At 34.3% G+C, this 26,837-nt stretch overlaps 1 protein-coding gene across 1 annotated transcript in view; it reads right to left on the reverse strand.

Moving 5' to 3' along the window:
- LUZP2 (leucine zipper protein 2) overlaps positions 1 to 26,837 on the reverse strand; it is a 489,127-nt gene that overhangs the window by 12,426 nt on the left and 449,864 nt on the right. Inside the window, exon 10 of the mRNA XM_053562887.1 lies at positions 21,212 to 21,304. Coding sequence (XP_053418862.1) covers positions 21,212 to 21,304 — 93 coding nt within the window. The remainder of the gene's footprint in view (positions 1 to 21,211; positions 21,305 to 26,837) is intronic.

Genomic DNA, 26,837 nt, shown 5'->3' on the forward strand with positions numbered 1-26,837 from the left:
GGCTTTACTTAGAGCCCTTTCCAAATATTTACAACTTCATTTTGAAAGGAACAGTCGTAAAACTTTACTAGTTCTTCATCAAACTTGATGAGTAAGTTTACACATGCAAATTTTTGCTCAGCCTTCTGTATGCCCCAAATGATCATAATACATTTCTACTCATGTTTTAAACCCCCCAACTATCATTTGATGAGTTGTTCAAGTGATAAATCCCTGAGGATCATAAATCCTGTGGAGTTGAAAAGCTCTGCACGTCTTTTCCATCCTTCCAACTCTCTCGCCGCCCCTCTCCAGCAAGAACCTCATCAGACAACACCAGAATAAATCAGAATCTGTCTCATCCTCAAATACTCATTCAATTATGCATAACTGAGTAAGAAGAGTAGAGAGATTTTTTTTCAGTAAGAAAAGAAGAGAAAGGAACCCAAAGAAGAAAAAAAAAAGGTACCCAGATTTTAAAACATTCTGTATTAGTTGGGCTTACAGTCCTTTAAGCAAAGGTTCACTTGGAAACTTGCTTTTAAAGTTAGTGCAAAAGTGCAGGTCCTGTAAATTCTCTTTGCTGTTCCTCTCACTGTTTGTGCCAGTGAAAAAACCGTGACAGAAGATGGAGATGAGTGAAATGGGGGAAACCAGAGTCTCACTTGTTTTCTATCAAGTGAGATGTGATATAGGAGCATAGTTGTCAGACTGTCATGAACCACAGCAAAGAAAGGTTAACAAGATAAATGAATGGGTATTGAATGAATGATTATTTGCTGTTACAAATTCAGACACATAGACCATCGCTTTGACTATTAAATACACACACAAAAACAGAATGTCTTTTATTCCTGACATGCTCTTTGTGTCATTCTCCCATACAACCTAGGGTAATTGACGTGAAATTGTCAATCTTAGGAAGAGACATAATGTCCTGTTTTATGTAAGAGATTTTTTTTTTTTTTTTTTTTTTTGTAGAGACAGAATCTCACTGTACCGCCCTCGGTAGAGAGCTATGGCATCACACAGCTCACAGCAACCTCTAACTCTTGGGCTTACGCGATTCTCTTGCCTCAGCCTCCCGAGCAGCTAGGACTACAGGCGTCCGCCACAACGCCCGGCTATTTTTTTGTTGCAGTTTTGCCGGGGCTGGGTTTGAACCCACCACCCTTGGCATATGGGGCTGGCGCCCCACTCACTGAGCCACAGGCGCCGCCTATGTAAGAGATTTTATGAGGAATCAGAATAAAGTAGTGGTTACACCCTGGGCTAATGAGTCTGTATTTAGCCGCTGTTCAAACTCTTAAATCTACTTTTTACAGCTTTGGAGACTTGGATACATTACTCACTTTTCCTTGACGCCATAGCACTCTATCTATAGTGACAAAATGAGACTCACTCTGTCTCCAAAAAAAAAGGGAGAAAAAAGTAAAAGTACTTATCTCAGTGCTTCTAAGCTCATTGAGGTCTCAATGTATTATACTATATTTAAGTATAGAGAAGGTAGGCCATGATGACAACAGCAGGTTATATTAACAAGGTTCATTCACCTAGACATTAATTTTTATTTATTTATTTATTTATTCATTTATTTATTTATTTTTGTAGAGACAGAGTCTCACTTTATGGCCCTTGGTAGAGTGCTGTGGCATCACACAGCTCACAGCAACCTCCAACTCCTGGGCTTAAGCGATTCTCTTGCCTCAGCCTCCCGAGAAGCTGGAACTACAGGCGCCCGCCACAATGCCCGGCTATTTTTTGTTGCAGTTCGGCTGGAGCTGGGTTTGAACCCACCATTCTCAGTATATGGGGCCAGCGCCTTGCCGACTGAGCCACAGGTGCCGCCCTCACCCAGACATTAATAAAGATATATTGCCAGACACCGCGGCTTGCACCTGTATTCCCAACACTCTGGGCAGCTGAGGTCGTGGATTGCTTGAGCTCAAGAGTTGGAAATTAGTGAGCAAGAGCGAGACCCCATCTTTAAAAATAGCCAGGCATTGTGGCGGGCGCCTGTAGTCCCAGCTACTTGGCAGACTGAAGCAAGAGGATTGCTTGAGCATAAGAGTCTCAGGTTGTTGTGAGCTCTGACACCATGACACTCTACCAAGGGCCACAAAATGAGATTCTGTTTCAAAAAATAAAAATAAAGATATACTAAGTCATAACTATGACAGGTGGTTTGTGAGTCCCAAATGCAGAATGGTAAACAAACCGTACACAATGCATGACCAAAAATACCACCAACTACAAAATCATTAGGCCCTTTTGAGCAACTTTACCCATACCTTAGTCTTATATATTGAAAAAATAATCCAGTGAATGAATTATGTTCAGTAGAAAGTCAGGAACTTTTATTTCTAACTTAGATATTGGTCTGAGTGTTTGGTTATTATTGCGGTTTTAAATACCAACATAGTAACCTCAAAAGCTAGAAATTGTCTTATCCTTTCCAGACAAACATTAGACAATTCATCAAATTAAAAACGTTAACAAATGGTCTAGAGTTAAGAGGTACCTTTAAATACCTAAAGAGCCATCATAAAGGAAGGAAGCTCAGAGTCTATGGTCCTTCAATGATGTGTCTAGGATGAGAGAGAGGAAACAAGCTATTTCATGAAATGAATGAGTTCAGTCATCTCTGTGGTCTATGCCAAATTTGAGATTCCACAAAATTTTATAAAGCATAATAAATATAGAAAACTATTTTTCTTTCAAGTTTCATAAGGTAACGTAAAGTTTTCATAAGGTTTTCCAACATATGACAATGTTTTATTTTTTTTAAATAGCTAAATGAGAAGTTGTTGAAAATTTACTTATTTAAAATAAAGAAAATTACATGCTATTCATTTTTCTTAAGAGAATCCTTAAAAACAAGTGAAAAAAAGAGATAATAAAATTAATCACATAGGATATTTAGAATTAAAAATGAGTAACTATGTGATAAATAACACAACATCCATTATCCATTTAAATATCAATACATTTCTATAGAATTCTTAACACCAATGATATATTAAAGATGAATACTAACATAGATCTTGTGGGGAAATAAAAATTGTATTTGGTTCTTTGACTGAAGGAAAATAATATAATTGGAATGAAAAGAAATAATAAAAGATACTATATAGTATGTGGATTTTTTTTTTTATTGTTGGGGATTCATTGAGGGTACAATAAGCCAGGTTACACTGATTGCAATTGTTAGGTAAAGTCCCTCTTGCAATCATGTCTTGCCCCCATAAAGTGTGACACACACCAAGGCCCTACCCCCCTCCCTCCATCCCTCTTTCTGCTTTTCCTCCCCCCCATAACCTTAATTGCCATTGATTGTCCTCATATCAAAATTGAGTACATAGGATTCATGCTTCTCCATTCTTGTGATGCTTTACTAAGAATAATGTCTTCCACTTCCATCCATGTTAATACGAAGGATGTGGATTTTAAAAGTGTAACCAGATGGAAAAGATAGGTGCTTTGTAAAAAGGGATACACAGGGAATTTTTCATATTTCATTCCAGTCATGTTTAAAATATATAAAATGGAAGCAATATTTATCATAGAAAATATTTAAAAATATAAAACGAGGTAATATATATCTAATTACTATGCAATAAGATATACAGGTTTTCCATTCAGGAAACTTGTTATAGAGACTGGCTCTTTTATAAGTTCATTGTCTAACTTAGATCTTACAATTCAACTTCTTTGTTTCCCATGACTCATGTTCACTATTCACTTAGTACAGAAAAGCAATAGTATTCATGGGATTTTTGGAGGGTTTAATGAAAATAAGGAACCTTGAATAAAGCATCCAATACATATTAGACACACAACAAATAATGTATATTGTCTTTGTCATAGCAAACTTTCTAATATTATGCACTTAATAAACATTAGTTGTTTATGTAATGATTGAAATGATACATTCAGTTTTCAGTGGAATGAAGTCCTACATTAATTTTTCAGACGCATTTGTATTAATGCAGCCATCTAATGATGATAGAAAAAATAGTATGAGCTAATCATGCAAAATATTATAAACAACCACTAACATCATGAACTATTTATTATTGTAAAACACAAAAATAAACTAAAATTACAAGTTTTCTCTTAGCTATCACATGATTAAGTGGGTTCTCCTCTCTTTTGACACTGTATTTCTTCTCCAGTGATGGTGTAAAAAATATTTGTAGATCTTCTGGAAAATAATTTAATGAGATAGATACAAGGGTTTGGAATATTTTCATGATTGAGGGTACAGTTTTCCACTGATAGGCAGTGAGGACTGTTTCCACAATGCTCCACAACTACCAAAATCCATGGATACTCAAGTCCTTTATATATGAATATAAAAAAGGAACAATATTAGCATGTATTCTATACACATCCTTTGATATAGTTTAAATCCTCCCTAGATTACATATGAAGACCTACTAAAAATGTAAGTGCCATGTAGTAATTGTTATTTGTTATTGTTCTTTACACATTTTATTTTTGTATTGATATTTTTATTATATGTTTTTCAAATGTTTTCAATCCATGGTTGGTTGAATCCACAGCTGCACAACCCACAGGCATAGAGGGTCAACTGTATTTTAATTTTGAGGATTTTTCTCTCTAAAGAAAATAATTCATAGTTTCAAACCAAAACAAAACAAAATTTAGAAGAATTAAATAGCACTCAGAAAAATAATGGTTGACCATAAGAAGGATGATTAATTGAATGATAAAATATTCAGATATATTTTATAGTCATAAAATGATGCTTTAGAATGTTTATTAATATGAAAAATACTTAATCTGATAGCATATTATACAAAATTTTATAGGTAATACTATCACAATAATGTGACCTCTCCACTTTTTTCTTTCTTTTTTATTCTTTTCTCCTTTTTATTTCTCTCTTCATTTTCCCTTTTCTTGGGGACATGACTAATCTGTCACTTTCTAGTAACATATTATCATTTATGCAAGTGCTTATTTGTATATAGTTAGCCAACAGAGCTATATATATGCATAGAAAAATATGTTTACATGCAAAAAGTTCTTGAAAACTTAAGTTCTTCCCTCCTTATTAATTTGAAACTCAAAATTTTTTCTGAAATAAAGGAAGAGTTCAGATATCTTTTGTGATGTGAACCCACATTCATCAGCCTAGCTTGTAGCAACCTCAGGCTCTTAGGTACAAGTGATCCTCTGGTCTCGGGCCCTTGAGTAGCTGGAACTACAGGTGTCACCCTGCTATTTTTTTTTAGTACAGACAGGGTCTCAAGTCTCACTCTAACTAAGGCTGGTCTCAAATTCCTGAGCTCAAGCAATTCTCCTGGCTCTGCCACTTAGGCAGTGAGGATTACAGGCATGAGCCACCATGCCTGGTGTAATCAACATAATTTCACTTGGGGAAGAATGGATAGATATGTAATGAGTTGAAGTGAATGACTAATTATATAGAAGAATTATTTTCTTTCTTAAAAGGAACAAAATATATCTTAAATAATTATCTTGAAAATTGCACAAAACAGCACAATTAAAGGGTAGCACAAGTCTCCAAAACACTTCCATTATCTCAATCAGGTAAAATTCAACCTGATTAGTAAAGTACCTAGATATAGAAGCTCAAGTAATAAAATATGCAGATTAATAGAGAAATCACATACAAATTCAAATACTTCCATACACAGCTCACCCATTTAATTATACAGGAAATATAGGGAGGAGCACAGATGGGTCTCTAAAAATATCAAGTGAGATGATCCCTGAATGCATCTTTATTAAATTAACTAAATAGTTTTTCTCCTATATACATCTTTGCCAATACCACTAGATTAACCACTTTATTTCTGTGATTTTTAGCCATGAACTGACATCAGAAAAAAAGTTTATATTATGAACACAGAAACAATCAAGCTAACATCAAAGCTATGAAGTTGAAGGGAGCCTTACAAATTACTTATCTCTGTGCAAGAAAAACAACACACTGGTGGAGGAGACTCCAATACTAGGGTGTTTTATTAATTATCAGGATCCCCAATATAATATGGAAAGAACAGGCTTAGTATTGGTGACAACATGGATAAGTTAATGAATACTGAGTTTCCTTGATTTTGGTAGAAAATAAAATTAAACACTAATAACCAACACAGAGTTCGCCAATGTTAAATTTTGAGATTAGAACAGATAGACAAAACAGACTACTATATTTCAGTAATATTTCATACAAAAAAATTAGTTCAAAAATTATATAAGGAATATAATGCCAGAAGAAATTATCAAGAGAGAGAGAAGAAGAAGAAGAAAGAGGGAAAAGGAGGAAAAGAAGAAAAAGGGAGGAGAAGAACAAATCAATGGAAAACCCACTAATATATTGTGACTTGGCTCTTTATTGCTTACAGAATAGTATTTGGGAAATAACTATTTAACCCCATTTTCCCTCAATTATAAAATTAGTATAATGGTGTTCACATTAAAATTGTTGACATCATAGTGAACTGAGACAACAAATGTATCATAGCAAGAAGAATAAAGAGTAGTTCAAGCCATGACCTGAATATATGTGCCAATGAAAATCCATATTTTGAAATTCTAATACACAAATAATGCTGCTAGGAAGTGGGGCCCTTAGAAGGTGATTAAGTGAATGTATACCCCTCTTCAATAAGTAATGCCCTTTTAAAAGTGGCCCAAGAAAGATGATCTCACTCCTTCCACCATTTGAAGCTACAATGAGCAGATGGCTATCTATGACCAAGTAGATTTTCACCAAATATGAAACCTTCCAGTGCTTTGACCAAGCATTTCCTAACTTCTATAATGATGAAAAATAAATTGTCATTGTGTGTGAACTATCCAGTTTATAATATTTTGGTATGACAGACCAAATAGGTTAAGATGAACTGTTTTTACCAATATTAGCTGTATTAAGGTGAGAAAGTTACTTCAAATTACTTAGTTTCTGGCTCTTTATCATTAGATTAGGTAACATTTTGACTACCATAAGGATCTCAAGGCTGGTTCAATATGCATAAATCTATAAATTAATCCAGCACATAAACAAATTAATAACAAAGACCATATGGTTCTCTCAATCAATGCAAAAAAAGCTTTTGATAATATCCAGCATCCCTTCATGATCAGAACACTTAAGAAAATCGGTATAGAAGGGACATTTCTTAAACTGATAGAGACCATCTACAGCAAACCCACAGCCAATATCATATTGAATGGAGTTAAATTGGAATCATTTCCACTCAGATCAGGAACCAGACAAGGCTGCCCATGATCTCCATTGCTTTTTAACATTGTACTGGAAGCATTAGCCACTGCAATTAGGGCAGAAAAGGCGATCAAGGGTATCCATATAGGGTCAGAAGAGATCAAACTTTCACTCTTCACTCTGGAAAACACTAGGGACTCTACTACAAAACTCTTAGAAGTGATCAAGGAATACAGCAGTGTCTCAGGTTACAAAATCCACATTCATAAATCGGTAGCCTTTATATATACCAACAACAGTCAAGTTGAAAAAACAGTGAAGGACTCTATCCCATTCACAGTAGTGCCAAAGAAGATGAAATATTTGGGAATTTATCTAACAAAGGACGTGAAAGATCTCTATAAAGAGAACTATGAAACTCTAAGAAAAGAAATAGCTGAAAATGTTAACAAATGGAAAAACATACCATGCTCGTGGCTGGGAAGAATCAACATTGTTAAAATGTCCATACTACCCAAAGCAATATATCATTTCAACGCAACTCCTATTAAAGCTCCATTGTCATACTTTAAGGATCTTGAAAAAACAATACTTCATTTTATATGGAATCAGAAAAAAACCTCGAATAGCCAAGACATTACTCAGAAATAAAAACAAAGCAGGAGGAATTATGCTACCAGACCTCAGACTATACCACAAATCGATAGGGATCAAAACAGCATGGCAAGGCCACAAAAACAGAGAAGTAGATGTCTGGAACAGAATAGAGAACGAAGAGATGAATCCAGCTACTTACCATTATTTAATCTTTGACAAGCCAATTTAAAACATTCAGTGGGGAAAAGATTCCCTATTTAACAAATGGTGCTGGGTGAACTGGCTGGCAACCTGCAGAAGACTGAAACTGGACCCACACCTTTCACCATTAACTAAGATAGACTCTCACTGGATTAAAGATTTAAACTTAATACATGAAACTATAAAAATACTAGAGAAGAGTGCCCAGAAAACCCTTGAAGAAATCGGTCTGGGTGAGTATTTTATGAGGAGGACCCCCCCGGGCAATTGAAGCAGCTTCAAAAATACACTATTGCGAATTGATCAAACTAAAAAATCCAAGAACACAGTAAGTAAAGCAAGCAAACAGCCCTGAGAATGGGAGAAGATATTTGCAGGTTATGTCTCTGACAAAGGTTTAATAACCAGAATCCACAGAGAACTCAAATGCATTAGCAAGAAAAGAACAAGGGATCCCATTGCAGGCAGGGCAAGGGATTTGAAGAGAAAATTCTCTGAAGAAGACAGGTGCACGGCCTTCAGACATATGAAAAAATGCTCATCATCTACAATCATCAGAGAAATGCAAATCAAAACTACTTTGAGATACCATCTAACTCCAGTGAGACTAGCCTATATCACAAAATCCCAAGACCAGAGTTGTTGGCGCAGATGTAGAGAAAAGGGAACACTTTTGCACTGCTGGTGGGAATGCAAATTAATACATTTCTTTTGGAAAGAGATATGGAGAACACTTAGAGATCTAAAAATAGATCTGCCATTCAATCCTGTCATCTCTCTACTGGGCATATACTCAGAAGACCAAAAATCACATCATAACAAAGATATTTGTACCAGAATGTTTATTGCAGCCCTATTCATAATTGCTAAGTCATGGAAAAAGCCCAAGTGCTCATCGATCCACGAATGGATAAATAAATTGTGGTATATGTACACCATGGAATATTATGCAGCCTTAAAGAAAGATGGAGACTTTACTTCTTTCATGTTTACATGGATGGAGGTGGAACATATTCTTCTCAGTAAGGTATCTCAAGAATGGAAGAAAAAGTACCCAGGTACTCAGCCCTACTATCAAACTAATTTAGGGTTTTCACGTGAAAGCTATAACCCAGTTACAACCTAAGAATGGGGGGAAGGGAGAAAGGGAGGGGGGAGGAGGTGGGTAGAGGGAAGTGGATTTGTGGGATTACACCAGCGGTGCATCTTACAAGGGTATATGTGAAACTTGGTAAATGTGGAATGTAAGTGTCTTGGCACAGTAACTGAGAGAATGCCAGGAAGTCTATGTTAAGTAGTGTGATGAAAGTGTGTCAAACGGTCTGTGAAGCTAGTGAATGATGCCCCATGATTATATCAATGTACACAGCTATGATTTATTAAAAAAAAAAGAATAGATTAAATTTTAGAAAGCAAACAGAGATTCCTTGCATCTGTTAGCTGCTCAATTAAGTTTGGCTTCTGTCTCTCATTTTCCTTCCTTGGGTTTTCATTCTTACAATCAAAAAATCTCTGTCAATAAATGCTTGATTCCTAAGACAATGAAAGTTCTGATATTCACTTTAATTTGCAATTCTGTTCTTATAATTAGAAAATATTGACATAGCCTTAGAAGCAACATACCTCAACATTATAAAAATACCATATGTGACAAACCCACAGCCAACATCATACTGAATAGGGAAAAGTTTAAATCATGTTCCCCAAGAAGTTGAATAAAACAAGGGTTCCCACTTACACCGCTTCTATTAAGCATAGTATTGGAAGTCCTAGGTATAAAAATCAGACAAGGGAAAAAATACAAGGCATCTCAGTAAGGAAAGAGGTCATCAAACTGTACCTGTTTTTAGACTATATGACCTTGTATCTAAAAAGTCCTAAAGACCCCACTACAAGATTCCTGGAATTGATAAATAAATTCAGGAAAGTTTCGCTTTACAAATATTAAAGTACAAAAATCAGTAGCATTTCTCTATACTAATTACAGTCCAGCTTGGAGTTGAGTAGAAGATCTTATACCACTCACAATAGCTATAAAGGGAATAAAATACAAATAGGATATATGTAACCAAAGAAGTGAAAGAGCTCTCCAAGGAAAACTACAAAATATTGGTGATACAAAATCACAGATGACACAAACAAATGGAAAAACATCTCTTGCTCATGAATCGGAAGAATCAGCATCATTCAAATGTTCATGCTGCTTTACATATTCAATATAATTCTCATGAAAACACTAACATCTTATTTCACAGATCTTGAAAAAATAACCTCAAGCTTCATTTGGAACTAATAAAAACCCCCAATAGCCAAACATATCTTCATTTTAAAAGTCTGGAGTCATCACACTTAGCTTCAAATTAAAATGCAAGGCAATAGTAAACAAAACAGTATGGTACTGGTATAAAAGTGGAAACAGATTAATGGAAATAAATGAGGACCCAGAAACAAAATCATAGAGCTATAACCAACTAATCTTCAACAAAGCAGACAATAACATACACTGGGTAAAGGAAACCTTTTTAATAAATGGTGTCGGGAAAATTGGGGTCTCCATTTTCAGAAGGAGAAACATGACCCTTATTGCTTCCTTATATACAAATTAATTCAAGATCTATACAAACTTTATGTAAGACATAAAACTATAAAATCTTCTGGAATAAAACATAGGCATAAGGCTAGACAAAGACTACAAAGGCAAATACAGAAAACAGCAAAGCCAAAAATAAATAAATGACACTTAATTAAATTAATAAGCTTCTACACAGCAAAGGAAATAATCAACAGAGCCAATAAAATCAACAGCCAATAAAATACTGGCAAACTATATTTCTAACAAAGAACTAATGTCCAGAATCTACAAGGAACTCAAACAAATCAGCAAGAAAAAAACAACCCCTTTAAAAAGTGGGCACTAAGCAAGAAGTGGCAACTGAGCTCGGTTAACTCTCAGAACCATAAAATGTAGTAAGTATAAAAGCCACAAAAATGTAAATAAAAAGTGGGCAAAAGACATGAACACAAGAGGTTCAAAAGAAGATAGACAAATGGCCAGTAAACGTTTGAAAAAATGAATGTGCAAAGTTATGATTTAATAAAAACTTAAAAAAAATAAACTGAAGAAAAGACACATGCACTTGAATGTTTCTCACAGCACAATTCACAATTACAAAAATGGGGTGGTCACAGTGTGTGACACACCTTTTGGGGACTTTATCTAACAAATTCATTCAATGAATCCCCAACAACAAAAAATATTGGAACCAACCTAAGCGCCCATCAATTTGAGAATGGGTAAAAGAGCACGACTTTGGAGTACTCCTCATACTAAATGGAATGAACTAAAGCAGTTTGCAGCAGCTTAAATGGAACTGAAGACTTACCCTAAGTGAGGTATGTCAGGAATTGAAAACCAAACACTACGTGTCCTCACGAATAAGTGGGAACTAAATGAACTGCATATATGGGAACAAGGAGAATAAAGGTCATTTGAAACCAAGAATAGAATGGGGGTGGTGATGAAAGGGAGGTGTGGGGTTAAAACTTACCTGACGGACACAACGCACACTAACTGGGTGATGGGCGCATTTATAACTTTGGCTCAAACTGTAAAAAAGCAGTTTATGTAACAAAAACATTTTTACACTTAGAATATTCTGAAATAAAAAATAAATACATAAAAAATAAAATCCTAAGAGGGAAAAATTACCTATTGGGTACAGTGAGCTTTATTCTAGTGGTGGGCACACCAAAAGCCCTGACTCAGCATTATATACGTTATCAAGGTTACAAAAGCATTTGAATAGAAATATAAATCTTGACATTGACACAATTTGTTGCTGTTTTATTTTGTGTGGTTTCCAATTCTGTTTCTTCCTTCCCTCCTTCTGTGTTTATGATTTAATAGGGTAAGAAACAGTTCTCATGAATCAACCATTCATTCTTCTTGAGTAACTTTAACCTTGAAGTATTCTGTTTATTCCTTATTTTTCCTTTCTCAAGCCATGAACGTCAGATCAATCCATTTCACGTAACTTAAGTATTCAGATGCATCTGAATACTTAAGCCATGAACTGTCAGATCAATCCATTTTATGTAACTTAAGTATTCAGATCCTTTTTCATAAGGATCTGGAAATTATTTATGAAAATAAAGTGGCATATTTAGAATAACTGTTTCATAAGGACATGATGACTGAATTAATCAATGGAACAACTACAAAAAGAGAATGTCCTCCTTCGCTCTGTTTGATTATAGTCTATTACTGCTGCACTCTGAAATAAAAAATAAAATTCCAAGAATTGAAGCAGATGGAATGATTTATCAGTGATTCATTGTCAAGTCTTTCTTCAGCTTGTAACTCTGACCTTGCCAATTGCTTTGCTATCAGTATTAAACAGTTCTTTCTACTTCACAAGAGATTTTTATTTCTTATAACCTTTTTTTCTAAAAGGTTAAAATGCCCCAGGGTAATGACTATAAATACACCTGTGGCAACATGAGGTTCTGCAAACAAAAAAATATCTATAACAGATAAAAATCATCCAGCATATTCTGCATGTTTAATGAAAACATGGAACAAGCTACAGGCTAAAAATAAGCACCACATTTAGAATATTATAAAGGAAAAAAAATGGAGTTAAGTACCAAGTTACTTAAAAACATGAGTGCGTTTGATTAAATGTTTTCGTGATTCTACTTTGCATAGGAAAGGGATTTGTCACGTTTATTACAGAATAATGTTTTTGTGCCGTTTTATTATTTAAAATTTCAGAAATGGAAAAGTAAGAAGTTGATAGAAAACGTAACACTGAAGCAATGTGATGACATGGAATTCAGTTGACAGAGGTAATGGTAGGAATGGCAGACAAGGAGAGAGGAAGGTTTTGACACCAATGTTTCCTAAGCAGGAGCCTCTAGGGAATTCTCAGCCCTTCTCTGAAACTTAATTTACAATACAGGCCACCATAGATTGCTTATTCTCTAACTCAAAATTGGAATCTTATACAAATAAGCAAAATACAAAGTTTACTGTGATAACGAAAAAACCATAGGGGTTTCCAAAGGAGGTTGCCCTCGTGGGTCTTGCAGGGAGATAGGTGGAGCCAAAGAATCATTTACCAGATGAAGTTCAGGGTTTTCACATCACCATTTGGCCAACAAACATATTATAGATATTGTTACTGGGTTGTTTGTATTTACCAAATAGATCAACCATCATTCTTATGGTTTCTATACCCGTTCTGGAAAGAAATTACAATTACGTTCACATTTTTGCAAGCTTTAAATTAAGATGTTATAGAAAAATAAACATGGAATATTTTTATATTGTGAAACACACAATTCTTCTGAAGACCTTTGAAGATTATTTATAATCCCTGCATTATTTGGAGGCATGCCTGATCCTTCTTGAAAAATATTACAGCAGCATAATAAAGAATGATTCAGATGAAGCTGACCTCTTCAGATGGTCTGATGGAGTGTAGCCCAGAATGGCAACCGCGTGTGGGCTTTCAGCCCGATTACAGTAGGGCTTGACTCGCTGAGAACATTTTGTTAAGCAAGCATCTGCCCAACTCATCTGGGCCATCAAGTGCCTCACAGTGAATGCTGGATGGATCAGCCAACTAGGATTTCGTAAATCTTTGCCAAAATTGTTTTAACATGAAAAAAATAAACTGGCATCATTTTCTATTCACAGCTCTAAAATGTATTTTCTGTGCATTTCATTCTTTCATTACCCTAGGCAACGCTTTGCTGTTGAATGGATTCCCTTTGGTGAGGGACTTGCAAGCAGATGTAATGGCAGGAAATCGAGCAAGTGTCCAGGTGCCAAATGTCAGCCATCTTTGTTTTGCATTTTCTCAGCACAGTAAGAAAAATAAAATGTTTTCTACTTATAGGAGTTAGAAACATTGCAAAACACTTTTATATTGAGCATTGACTCTTAATCCCTGAGTGGAAATTAAAATAAAATATTCAATGTCTTTAATTCTTCATCTGCTATTAAACAATATGAGGCACATTTGCAAGCTGCAGGAAAATGATATGGGGTAAATATACACTTCGCTTTCTCAATGTGACTCCAATATTATCATTTAAGCAAAGCTGCATTTAAAGTCATTTAAACATATCACAAACTGATAGTCAAATGTGTTACTAAGCCTTTTGTGATCCATTTCAAGTTAGTTTTAAGTCTAATTTAAAACAAGCTAGAATTGCAGAGGCCACTTCCTACTTGACTCTGCCTGACTTCCACAGCGCATCGGCAGACAACGGAGCAAACCCATAAAGACACCTAAAGTTAGGCATTGTCTTTAATTCAAGTTCAGGTCTTTGACCATAGATGATTTTGAGACTTTTAATATTAAAAGTGCAGAACAGCTTTCCAAGAAGGAACTAATAAGGATGTCAGCGCTGTGGTTGAACACGGTATATTTAATATCTGTAACATACATTCCATAATAACAAACTTGTAAGAAATCAACAACTATTTTCCCAAGGTGTTTAACGTGAAATATCTACCTACAGAAGTAATTTCAGGTGAGTTTATTAAAATATTACACAATCCTGGGCTCTGCCTCAGACCTACTGATTAATAATACATGGGAGTGGATCCAGAGCATAAGCATTTACCAGTTGATATTGTGATTTTTAGCTAAGCTAAAGTTTTTAAATTGTTGATCTACCTTACAGTGATAAGGAATCTGAATAATGAAGTCACTTCCCAGAGTGACAATGTTAATAAACAGCAATGTTGGCCTCAAATCTAGGTTTTATATACTTTCCATGCTTTCCTCCTGTTACTCAGTCTCAGGTGTGACCTCCAGAAATCACTCTGTAGCACTGTCTGTGTACTGAGATGGCAGTTCTTAGTGAGGTTGGACACCATAGATTTTTAGACTTGATAAGGATGCGAACACCATAGATTTTTAGACTTGATAAGGATGCCAACATGATCATTATATTCATCTCCACAAATGCTTAATTTCCTGGCTACATTGCAGAAGGAGTGTATTCCATTCTTCTGCCATATAGAATCTCGTCCACTTGCTGATTCTACCTACAGTTACTTTTATAAGTTTATTTTTATATTTGACTAAAATGTTATTCTTATTATAACTGTTTCCACCAGCTGCAGCTAATTCTCCCACACTCAATAAAGCTACTCCTTCTTTCAAATTAAATTTTGTAAGGTTGCATTTATCATCTTTTAATTTTTCTCATTTTATAAATGCATTAATTAATGCAGTGCAAACATACACATGGAGGTTTCATGTGAGAGGTATTCCAGCTTTGTATAAGGGATTGGAAAGCACTAATTATTGATAGCCTGTTGGGACAGTAACATACTGAAGGTTGAGCTGATCCTCTTTTAACAAATTATATTAGGCAACAGGTATCCCTCTGTCTTTTCCAGAGAAAAGGAAACTGGAAGGGGTTACATATCCATGATTACACAGCTGGAAACTGGGCGAGGCATACAAGCAGCCAACTGACTTTCAATACTAACTTTGGTCTTCAGCCCTTTACTCAAGCTTTAGTAGACACACTTCATTTGTCACTGTTGAACTTACAAGTGTTATTTCCAGAAAGGAACATAATTTGTAAGTCTAGACTGATGAACGAAATTAGATAAAAGATTTATCTCACTTATTCTCTCTGCAGCATCATAATTACTTGAAATCAACAATGCTACGCCATGAACATGATTTTCAAATGTCATCACAGTTTGACTCAGCGCTCATAGTCATTTAAAAACTTTTAATCAGATACAACATGCATACACAAAAATTACTTGTATTCCTCTATACTAGCTGTTCACTATCTGGAAATAAAACCTTAAACGCTAAATTCACAATGAAATAAAAAAGAATAAATTACTTAGGAATAATGAATGCAAAAGAAATATAAGAGTTGCACATTGGAAAGGTTTAAAATAGTGCTGAAGGAAATTTTAAAAGATCCAAGTAATTGAAGAGAGATATCACATTTATGGATTGAAAGAATCAGTATTATTAAGATGACATTTCTTCCCAAATTTGCCTCTGGATAATGTGCAATCCCTATCAAATTTCCAGCAGACTTTTTCATTGAAATTGACAAGCTTGTCTTATTATTTATACAGAAATTCAAAGGAACTGAGAATAGTCAATCAAATCTTGAAAAGGAGCAACAAAGTCAAAGCATTTTAGCACCCCAATTTCACAATGTATTATAAAGCTACATTATGAGAGACTGTAGGACTGGTACAAGGACAGACACAGATCAATAAAACAAAATTTGAATCTATTCAAATATGTGATCAATTACTTCTTGACAAATGTTCTAAAGTAGTTCAATAGAAAAAGGATATTTGATAAAAAAAAGTTGGAAATATTGGGGCAACTAAACATCAAACTGAAAATAATCAATGAAGTACCACCCGCAAAAAGGGACTAAAAATATATTATTAAATTTGATGCAAGAAGTGAAACAATAAAAAAGCATAAAAAATGATCTTAGTATTTGTACACCACGTTAATTTTTCTAGATTAAAAAAATCATAAACAGTAAAATAAAAATGATAAATTGAATTTTATTGGAATGAACAACTTCACACTATTCAGGACTGGAGGTTCCTGCTCTGACACAGAACAAACTTAGAAGTTACCACTTAAACCCTCACAACAACTACAGCAAAAAAAAAAAAAAAGAAAGAAAGAAGTTGAACATACTGATAATCAATACCTTTCCTTGGAATCAGACATTTTAGGTCACAGGAAAAACTCCCACTCCCAATACTTAAGAGACAGGAGAAAACATAGGATGCCATCTAGACATTTCTCCTGAAGCCAAACCACTGAAGGCGGTAGCTGACAGGAACATGTGGAAAATACATTTAATAAATTCCTGGGGTCTGAATATGTGCTACTATAAAAGATGAAAACTCCTCAGGGCCTATTCTCAGTAGGAAATACACAACTACCGAGGCTTTCACCAGGTGGAGCCCCTTAGGATTTCAGTGGTGAAGATAAAAGAACAGAGAAACACTCGCTGCACATGTTGGGTCACAGAGAAGGGGAAAGTAACATTTATAATTATGCTTAGGGGAAGAATTAACTATTTTGAAATAAATTCAGAGCATCTCTACAATAAAGGTATTATCAGCAAGGAGAAAGATCACTAGATGTGATGGGAGAGAGAGAAAATGCCTCAACTTGAGGCCTATCTAAGCTTCCAATCCAATTTTACCAAGAGAAAGAAAAAAAGAAAAGCTCAGAAGCAGTGCGGGTTGCAGCTCATAGACCTTGTTCACCAATAGACTGAAATCGAATGAAAGGATTACAAAATAATCTGTAATAATCTGTTAGTATGTGCAGAAATCTGCACATACTTCATCACACAGAAACATTAACAGGGTTCCTATATAATAACAGTAATAATAGTTAATAAAATTTGCAGATTCAGACTGTCTTTAAAAGGGAAAGAGCAAAACAATTCTAAAGAGAGATAAAAAAAAACAAAAGGCTGACAGAAAACAAGGACACCAAAAGAAATTAAAGTTTTTGACATCTACCAAACAAAATCACCTTAATTTCTAGCTTGATAAACATAAAACATCATAATCAATTTTTATCCACCTCAGTTCTTATTACCCCACACATTTTGTACGACGTCAGTCAAAAAACTAGAGATGTTATAAAATTCAGCACCAATACATAACGTGAAGTGAGAAAGAAACCGAAAGAATCAGGTTCAGATATGGCAGAGTTATTGGAATGATCTGAGTGGGAATTTAAAAATAACTGTAGTTAATACATGAAGGGCTTTCAGAGAAAATGTGAATAAAATGCATAAAATTGTGATGTAAGTATAGAAATGGAAAATGTAAGAATCAAAGCAAAGTTATAAGTCCAAACTCTGTAACAGAAATGAAGAGTGCCTTAAATGTACACATTTAAGAGCCCATTGAAAGCAGTTAATTTCAAGTTACGTTGATAGAAATTGAGCATCATTAGATATACGTCAAAGAAAAGGAGTTTAAAAATGACAAAATATCCAAGATATTGAGACAACTATAAAAAGAGTATCTATCATATGGGTAATGGATATAACAGTGACAAAGCCAGAAAAAGACAAAAGGCACAAAAAATGCAAATTTTTCAACATATTGATAAAAACCCACCACAAAAAACAGGTTTGAATATGATGGAACAAAAGGAGCAATACCTCCAAAATTGTACTTCAGTGTACTATATTCAAACTACATAAAACCACAGAGGAATAAATATCTCCACAGAACCAAGAGATGAAAACTTCCCTGTAAATAAATAATGATGAGAACTACATCAGATTTCTTATCAGAAAATCATGTAATCCAGAGAAGAGTGAAGTATTTAGTGTTGAAACAAGCAAGAAAACAACCCCCCCACACCAATCTAGAAAGTGTCGTTTAAAAATTGTCCTTTAAAAATAAAAATGATAAAACAAATGCTGAGGAAATTTGCCACCAGTATACTAGTTTTCCTAGAAGTGCAGAAAGTTCTTCAGAGAGAAGGAAAAATTATATAGATCAGAAACTGATGTACCAGAGGAGCGAAAGAGCATTGAGGAAGGAATAAAGAAAGGTAAAACAATGTATTTTACAGTTGTTTTAACCTTAATTGATCTAAAAGACCACAGGTTTTATCACAATAATAATGGCAACAAGGTTTTTGGTGTTTGTAACTTATTGTCAGGTCAAATGAATGACAACAACGTTATAAGAAATGGGAGGGAGAAATTGGAAATACTGCATTATAAGGTACTTGTACAATCCATGAAGTGATTAGTGTAATTTAAAAGTGAGTGTGGATTTCTCTAAAGGTATATTCCAACCTTAAAGGCAATCTCTAAAAAAATTTACAGAAGAAGTATATTTGGTATAGTAAAAGATAATAGAAAATGAAATTACGAAGTTCATAATTAAACTACAGAAGATATTAAAAGATGAGATTTTTGTTTGTTTATTTGTTTTATAGGGTCAGGGTTTTGCTTTGGTGACAGAGTATGAGGATCATGATAGGACCATACCTCACTGCAACCTCAGACTCCTGTGCTGAAGTGAACTTCCTGCCTCAGCCTTCCAAGCAGCTGAGACTACAGGTACACACCACCACACTCAATTAATTTTCTATTGTTTTATAGAGACAGGGTAAGAAATTACTTTTTAAAAAACAGTAAGTATAAATATTTCAAAACAATTACAAAAATGACAGGTATTAGTAAAGATATATCAATATTTCACAATAAATACAACTCAGAATATTCTGGGTGAGTGTAGACAGTTAAAGAAAAATAGCCCTTACATTATTTATTTGAATGTTTGAACTTCCAGACTAATTGTTATTAATTTTTAAAGTCTCCCTAGATATTTTTCTAATGCTCTTTTACATGGAAAATCCATTTTTAGTAAAATTAACTTGTACATTATAATCACCTGGAGAAGTTAAAAAGTAAATACAATTCCTGTCCAAGATGCTGAGTTGAGTTTTTTTGAGTGGGTCCTGGGCATCAGTATTTTTTAAGAGCTCTTCTGTTGATAGTGTTCTGAAGACAGGGCTCAGAACCGCTGTTCTGGTCTTTGAAAATTGATATTCACACAAGTTGCACTAATTTCTACTTCTCACATCCAGTTTATTTCATTCATTATATTACTTTCTTGGTCTTTAACTATAAACAAATCTGCAGGCTTTCAATCCTGAACATTCTCCAGGCAGATTCCAAAAACCAAAGTCTAGACTGAGGTGAGGTTAGAGGAGACCATTCACACTTGTGCTGGGCAGACTTTTGAAGACACAGAGATCCAGATTGAGACCAGACCAAGGCAGTAGCTGCTTATGGGATTTATGAAGGGAGAGGACTCACCACAGAAAAAGCAAGACAACAAAAGTAGGAGAGCGAAACAAACAATATAAAACAAGTTGTGATTTAGAGCAGCCCCCATGCCTTACGAAAAGAGTGGACCAGAATGTTGCTTTGGGGAACATTAACAAGCTACACATAACTTTTCAGTTTTTCTTTGATGGGAACACGTATTGTGTAGTTTCAGAAAAATATGTCAAGAAACAAAAACACTGTTCTTAAAATTATCACCATGCTCTTGTCACTCCATTAGATACAAACAATGGAAACTAATCTCGCTCTTCAAATCTAACTCCTTAGCTGGGGAATCCAATGCCCCTCATTGTCTAGTCCCAAATTACATTTGTAGTTACATATTCTGCCACTTTCTACACTCAATATATTCTAACCACACTTCTGTGATTCTCCTGCCTTTATGAATTTATGAATAATGTCAAAGACCTATCCATTCACCAAACTACAGCAAAAATAATCTCTTCCTACCTAAAGCCTCTTGACACTTTTCTCCCTTGGAAAGAAATTACAGAGCACTTTATTTCCACTTCTTATTAACATCATGTTCTCAACTGTGTGGCTTTGATGCATGTTTAAATATACAAAAATTTAAAGGCAAAAATGTTGAGAAATTAATTTTTTATCCACTTTGGCAGGCAGCAAAGGAAAAATAAATGATGATAAACTTATTTTTCTATTCTGTCTTAATTTTTTTTTTAGCTGAAGCTTGACTTCTTTCAAATGTAAATAGTTTCAGGAGCCACTTTCCATTTTGAATAAAGTTTAACTTTGAATCTACTCAACAGAACTGTTGTCCATTTGCTGGCTTTTAAAACTAAACTTGACAGTTCCATAAGCTTAATTCTGCCAAAGTTCAATAAATAAAATTTCATTGTATGTATTATGAGTGAAAAACCACACGACACAAAATCCATATTTCCTTTTATCACTCAAAGATTAAGAATCTTCTTTATGTCTCTATAATGCTTGGTTTATGTGCTTTACTCAGAGAATAAATACTATATAATCAGTAGAACTTCGCATTCTGTTGTGGGATTTTCTTTTTTTGGTTAACATATTAACAGCTTTTTGTAATGTGATTGTGGGATGTCCACATTTCTGTGACTGTGATCACCCACTTACCTGAATAAGAACTCACATTTCTGAATGGAACACCTACCTGATTCACACCCAAAGGCATTTGCTTTCTCACATTTAAAAGTGCAATATTTAGATAGTAGAAAGTTTCATGGTGACATGAACTTGAATTGCGACAATACATATGTCCTTGTTTTTGTGTCTATTGCTATGACAAACATTTTAAGTTAGTCTTACGTCTTGAGAATCACACACGGTGGCACTGGGATTTCCTTCCTTTGTTGACTCAACTTGAGAACTCTTGCTGTTTCCCAGAGGGCTTTGCTGAGGCTTGAGAGAGATGGAGAGAGGAAAAGAAAGAGATCATTAAAACAAGAGAAATAGGTTCAATGAATAAATTCCTATGGTTATAGTAAGGCAAGCTACAATAGCAAAACTGCACTCAAACAAAAATAATAGAATGGAAATTTGCATATATCAGAGATGTTAAGAATTGTACCTTCAATACTTAACTTTTAAATCAAATTAAATTATTTCTACTCAATTCTTTGTTAGTAACATCCAATGGGATTACTTATCAACTGAAAACAATTTATTCCATAATAAGGATTTTATTTCAAGGATCCTAGTTCAACAAAAACTACAAATGCTTTTCTTTCTCTTTAACTCTGGTATACCTGAGAAATCACAAGAGCACACTTGGTTTGCTCAGCATGGAAAAAATGGTTTATAACACTTCATAATTTATCCCAATGCTTCACAAACTAATCAAACTCTGCTTTCCACCTATGCAAACACTGAATATTATTATTTAATTCTTCACTTTCGGAACCCTAAATTAAAAAAAAAGGAAAAGGAAAAGATAGCAGTTTTCTGGATCTATTCAGAGAACAACTATGCTATGACTGATGTACATAAATATCACTGCAGGCATGTCTAATATTATCCATTCGACTATGTGCATGTTTCTTGAGCAGAACTACTTTAAATGTTGGTTTTAACACTCATCCATGTGGGTACTGGTGAGGGTAGACAAAAGTCAACTAGTGAAAACTAATTTGCCTGAGTCTGAAACTGTGATCACAGTGGATGGTGCAGAAAGAAGAAACGACGTTTCTAACCATTGGAGGCACAGGAAGAATGAGACCAAGACGTGATCAGGTCACATTGCTCAGATCTCTTCTAGGTTTTCCACCTGTAGTACATTCTACAAAACACTCTCCTTGTTTTCCAAAGACCATTATGTTGTTTAGCAAGGGAACATTTTCACAAAAAATAATATATTTATAAACATAAGAACCAAGTATAACAAATAAAAATGATTATTAAAGGTAAAAAAGAATATTAGTAATACAATTTAATATTAGAAAACAGAAAATGGAGCAACTAATTTTATTAAAGTAAACTTATAAAATTTCTATATAAAATTACCCAAAAAATGGATAATGGGAATAACAAATTATACACACACACGCACATAAAAACATAAAGTAAATACATTTATCTATGCTTTACTTCAAAAAATTTAACTTCACTTATTGAATTCCAGAAGTCCCTTAGTGTTTTTCTTTCTCATACTCTACTTTTCTTTTTTTTCTTTTTTTCTTTTTATTAAGTCATATACACATAGATCATGAATACATCTTCTCTTTGTTTTGAACTCTTACCTCTGACTTACTCTGTGTATCTCTAGGAATGGAAACAATAACTAATAATTCTAAAATTTATATTGAACCACAAAATGTCTAGAATAACCAAAGCCATCCTGAGAAAAAGAATAAAACTGTATGAATTACATTCCTGATTTCAAATTAGGCTGCAGAGCAGAATTAACCAAAAAGCATAGTACTGGGATAATAACTGACAAAAAGATGGACATACTAGAGATTCAAGAAATAAATCCACACTTCTATGCTGATCTCATTTTTTTTTATTAATATAGTGATCTCATTTCGATGAAGATCCCAAAAAACATTCACTGAGAAAAGGACAGTGGTAAACTGGGTGTACATATGCAAAAAAGTGAAACCAGCTCTTACCATGTACAAAAATTAAATCAAAATGGATTAGAGACTTAGATATAAACTGAAGCAATAAAACTACTAAAAGAAAACACTTTATACTGAAGCTATAAAACTACTAAAAGAAAACATTGGAGATATACATCAGGACAATGTTCTGGGCAAGGACTTCTTGAGTTGTACTGCCAAAGCACAGGCAAACAAAGCAAAAATTCAACAAATGGAATCACATTAGTAAAACTTTCTGCACAGTAAAAGAAGCAAATCCAGAAAGTGAAAATGAAAGAAGAGGAGAAAATATTTGTAAACTCCCCAGCCTGACAAAAGCTTCATAACTAGAATATGTACAGAGCTACAATACCTCAATAGGAAACAATCAAATAATCTGATCATAAAATGGGCAAAGGATCGTAATAAACTTTCTCAAAAAAAAAAAAAAGACATACAAATATTCAAAAGCTATATGAAACAATGCTGAATATCATTACTCATTGCTAATTAAATTAGATATCATGTCACTTCAGTTAAAAAGATTTTTATCTAAATATAGGCATTAACAAATGCTGATGAGAATGTGGAGAATAGAGAAGCCTCGATACTATTGATGAGAATATGAACAGTACTGAGATCCCTCAAAAACTTAAAATAGAACTACCATATGACCACGCAATCCAATGTTAGGTATATATCCAAGAGAAAGGAAATCAGTGTATTGAAAAGATATCTGCACTCCCCATGTTTGACAAAGCACTATTCACAATAATGAAGATTTGAAATCAATCTAAAACTCCACCAACTGAGGAATAGATCAATTAATGTGGTACATATACAAAGTGGAATATTGTTTGTCCATAAAAATAGATAGGTATACTTTTAGTTCTTTGAGGTTATCTCCATATGGCCATAATAATAACTTTGACTCAAGCTGTACAAAACCAACTTATGTAACCCAAAAATTGTATCCATGTAATTCTAAAAAAATAAATAAATAGAAAAAAAACTGTGTCATGTGCAGCCACAGGGATGGAATTGGAGAACCTTATGTTAAGTGAAATAAGCCAGACACAGAAAGACAAATATTTCAGGTTCTCACTCATATATGGGAGGGAAAAATGAAAATAATTATTTCATGGAGATAGAGTAGAAGGATGCTTATCAGAGGCTGGGAAAGGTAGCGATAAGAAGGGAAAGAAGTGACCATGGGTACTGGGTATAAAAATATAGTTAGTTAGATAAAATGAACAATAGATGACAGCATAACAAAGTAACTATAATCAACAATAAATTACTCTATACTTTAACTAAAAGAACGGATTTGGAATGTTCCTAGGATGAAGAAAGTTAAAGGCTTGAGGTAGTGGATATGTCAATTACCCTAATTTTAATATTACAAATTGTATGTCTGGATCAAAACATCAGAGGTACCTTTTATATATATACAAATATTATGTATACCCAATAATGAAAAATTTTTTAAAATTAAAAAGATAAATAGAAAAACAAAATTTCTTTCTTTTAATCACATTAAATTTCCCCAATAAGCTTTGGAGCTAGCCTTTCAGTCCACCCAACGAACAATCCAATGCTCTGTGTTAGATGCCTTTGGTTTATACAAGGATAAGAAAAGTTCTGGTTTTGCCTTCACACAATCTCTCACCCATTTAATATCTCTTTATAAATAGAAACAACATTATGTATAAAGACAACAAGCAGGGGTGTATATATTTTGAAAGGATGGAGGTCAATTCCATTTGTAGAATAGGCATGATGGAAAGGGTAATCTTGAAAATGGACTTATAAATGAATGGCTAAGTAAGAAAGGAGGGAGAATTTCCAGGTGAGGGAAACATTTTAAGCAAAGACACAGGGAAAAAAAGTCAGCTTTTGGAGAGTTGGTTTGCAGGCTAAGAATAATCATGAGGCAGTATGCTACAACGTACAAAGGGTTCCCAAACTTGAGCCATGAAGACTACCCTTAATTTAGTGGCCAAACAGGAGTCCCTTCACTGTTTTAAAACAGGTGTAATATGGGGAGAATTCTCCTGTCCACATGATGTGGCAGCAGTGTACAGGCAAGCAGGAAACAGAAGACGAGGGTGGGAAAACTAATACAGAAGGGATTCAAAGGGGCAGTCAGACGGGCAGAGAATACAGATCAGTCCCGGTGGCTGAATAGAAGTTGTACAGTCCTTGTACAAGAGCAAAGGTTAGAATCCGTAAAACTTGAATTCTGAGAAATAGAGAAACCTAAAGAAAAGCCAGGTTTACAGCATAAAGGGCAATTTTTAGAAAGTTTAAAGCATTTGGGACTCCGAAATTAATAGACACTATTGGGCAGCAGTTTTATAAAAAAAAAAAAAATATCATTCTTAACAAGAGTCAACTCAGCTATTATAGCTAAAATCTACAGAGCTTCCACCATCTGTCTTGCCACAACCCTTTTCACATGATTTGAGGAAACAGGTTTAAAAGCACAAGGGGAATAAATAAACAGTAATCCTGAAGGAAAGTTTTCCCAACAGTCAGGGCATATTGCATAGAGGCAACAACATGAAGAACAGATTAATCGCAACAGGCAAGGGATGATTGTGTGTATTTTGTTTCTATTGAACTATAAGAGAACTCAATAAATAATCCCAGCATTTCCTTGTGAATTTCTTTTAATATGCTGTATAATAGCGTTAAAGAAAAAGAAAATTTAAATAAAACTGGCCAAGAGCGGTGGCCCACACCTGTAATCCTAGCAATCTGGGAGGCTGAGGTGGGTGGACAGCTTGAGCTCATGGGTTCAAGACCAGCCTGAGCAAAAAGCAAGACTCTGTCTCTACTAAAAACAGAAAAACTGAAGCAGGAGGATCTCTTGACTCTAAGAGAGAGAGGTTGCTGTGAGTTTGATGCCAGGGCAATCCCCCAGGTTGACAGCTTAAGACTCTGTCTCAAAAATATTAAAAAATAATAATAATAATTAAATAATAAAACTCATCCATTATTCTACTGACAACTATTTGTATTTCTCAATATTGTCCCCTAGTTTTTGTTGATATTCACATGCTTAAATACCTTATACAGTAACAATTGTAGTGTCTGTGCAATTTTATTTTTTTACACATATAAAATAAAATTATGTTATATATTTGTCATATGTATACCTTACGTGTATAAAATATTTATAGAATGGATTTGTAAATCCACTCTATATGTTATTGCTGAAGAGTTTGGTGAGCCAGGGATGGAGGCTCATGCCTGTAATACTAGCACTTTGAGAAGCCAACTTAGGAGGATCTGTTTAGGCCAGGAGTTCAAGACTAGCCTGAACGTGAGCAGTCTGTTTCTGCAAAACAAACAAACAAACAAAAAACAAAGATTCTTATGGCTTTCACATTGGTGCAATTCTCAGAGTTTTTAAAGATGAGGCTGAAGCAAGGAATAGGTCCAGAATAAAAGGTTTTACTTATGATTGCTCCATCTATAATTCATCTTGTAGGTCTTTGCTATTTTAATGGGTGATACCGGGGGCTTCATTCACTATTAATTTCACAAAGAGCAAGGGGGAAGAATGACAATGTTTTTATATTTACATATTAATGCTAAAATTATCTCAATTGTGCTTTGGAAAAAATGTACACACATTACTTTCAGAAATCATACATCATTTCATCAGCACAAGCTCCAAAGAAGTTAAAGTTTTTTAATAAAAAAAAAACATAGCATTTAATTAAAGAACATCTTGCTTTTAAACCAAATAAATGTAATCTGTCATACAGGCCTATGCTATCAGTGAGATGGCTCTTTGAGGAAGAAAACCTACTGAATCTGATGAATGAATACCAGGATGAGAACTG

Source organism: Nycticebus coucang, chromosome 14, assembly GCF_027406575.1.
Source record: "Nycticebus coucang isolate mNycCou1 chromosome 14, mNycCou1.pri, whole genome shotgun sequence".
In the NCBI taxonomy this organism is placed as follows: domain Eukaryota; kingdom Metazoa; phylum Chordata; class Mammalia; order Primates; family Lorisidae; genus Nycticebus; species Nycticebus coucang.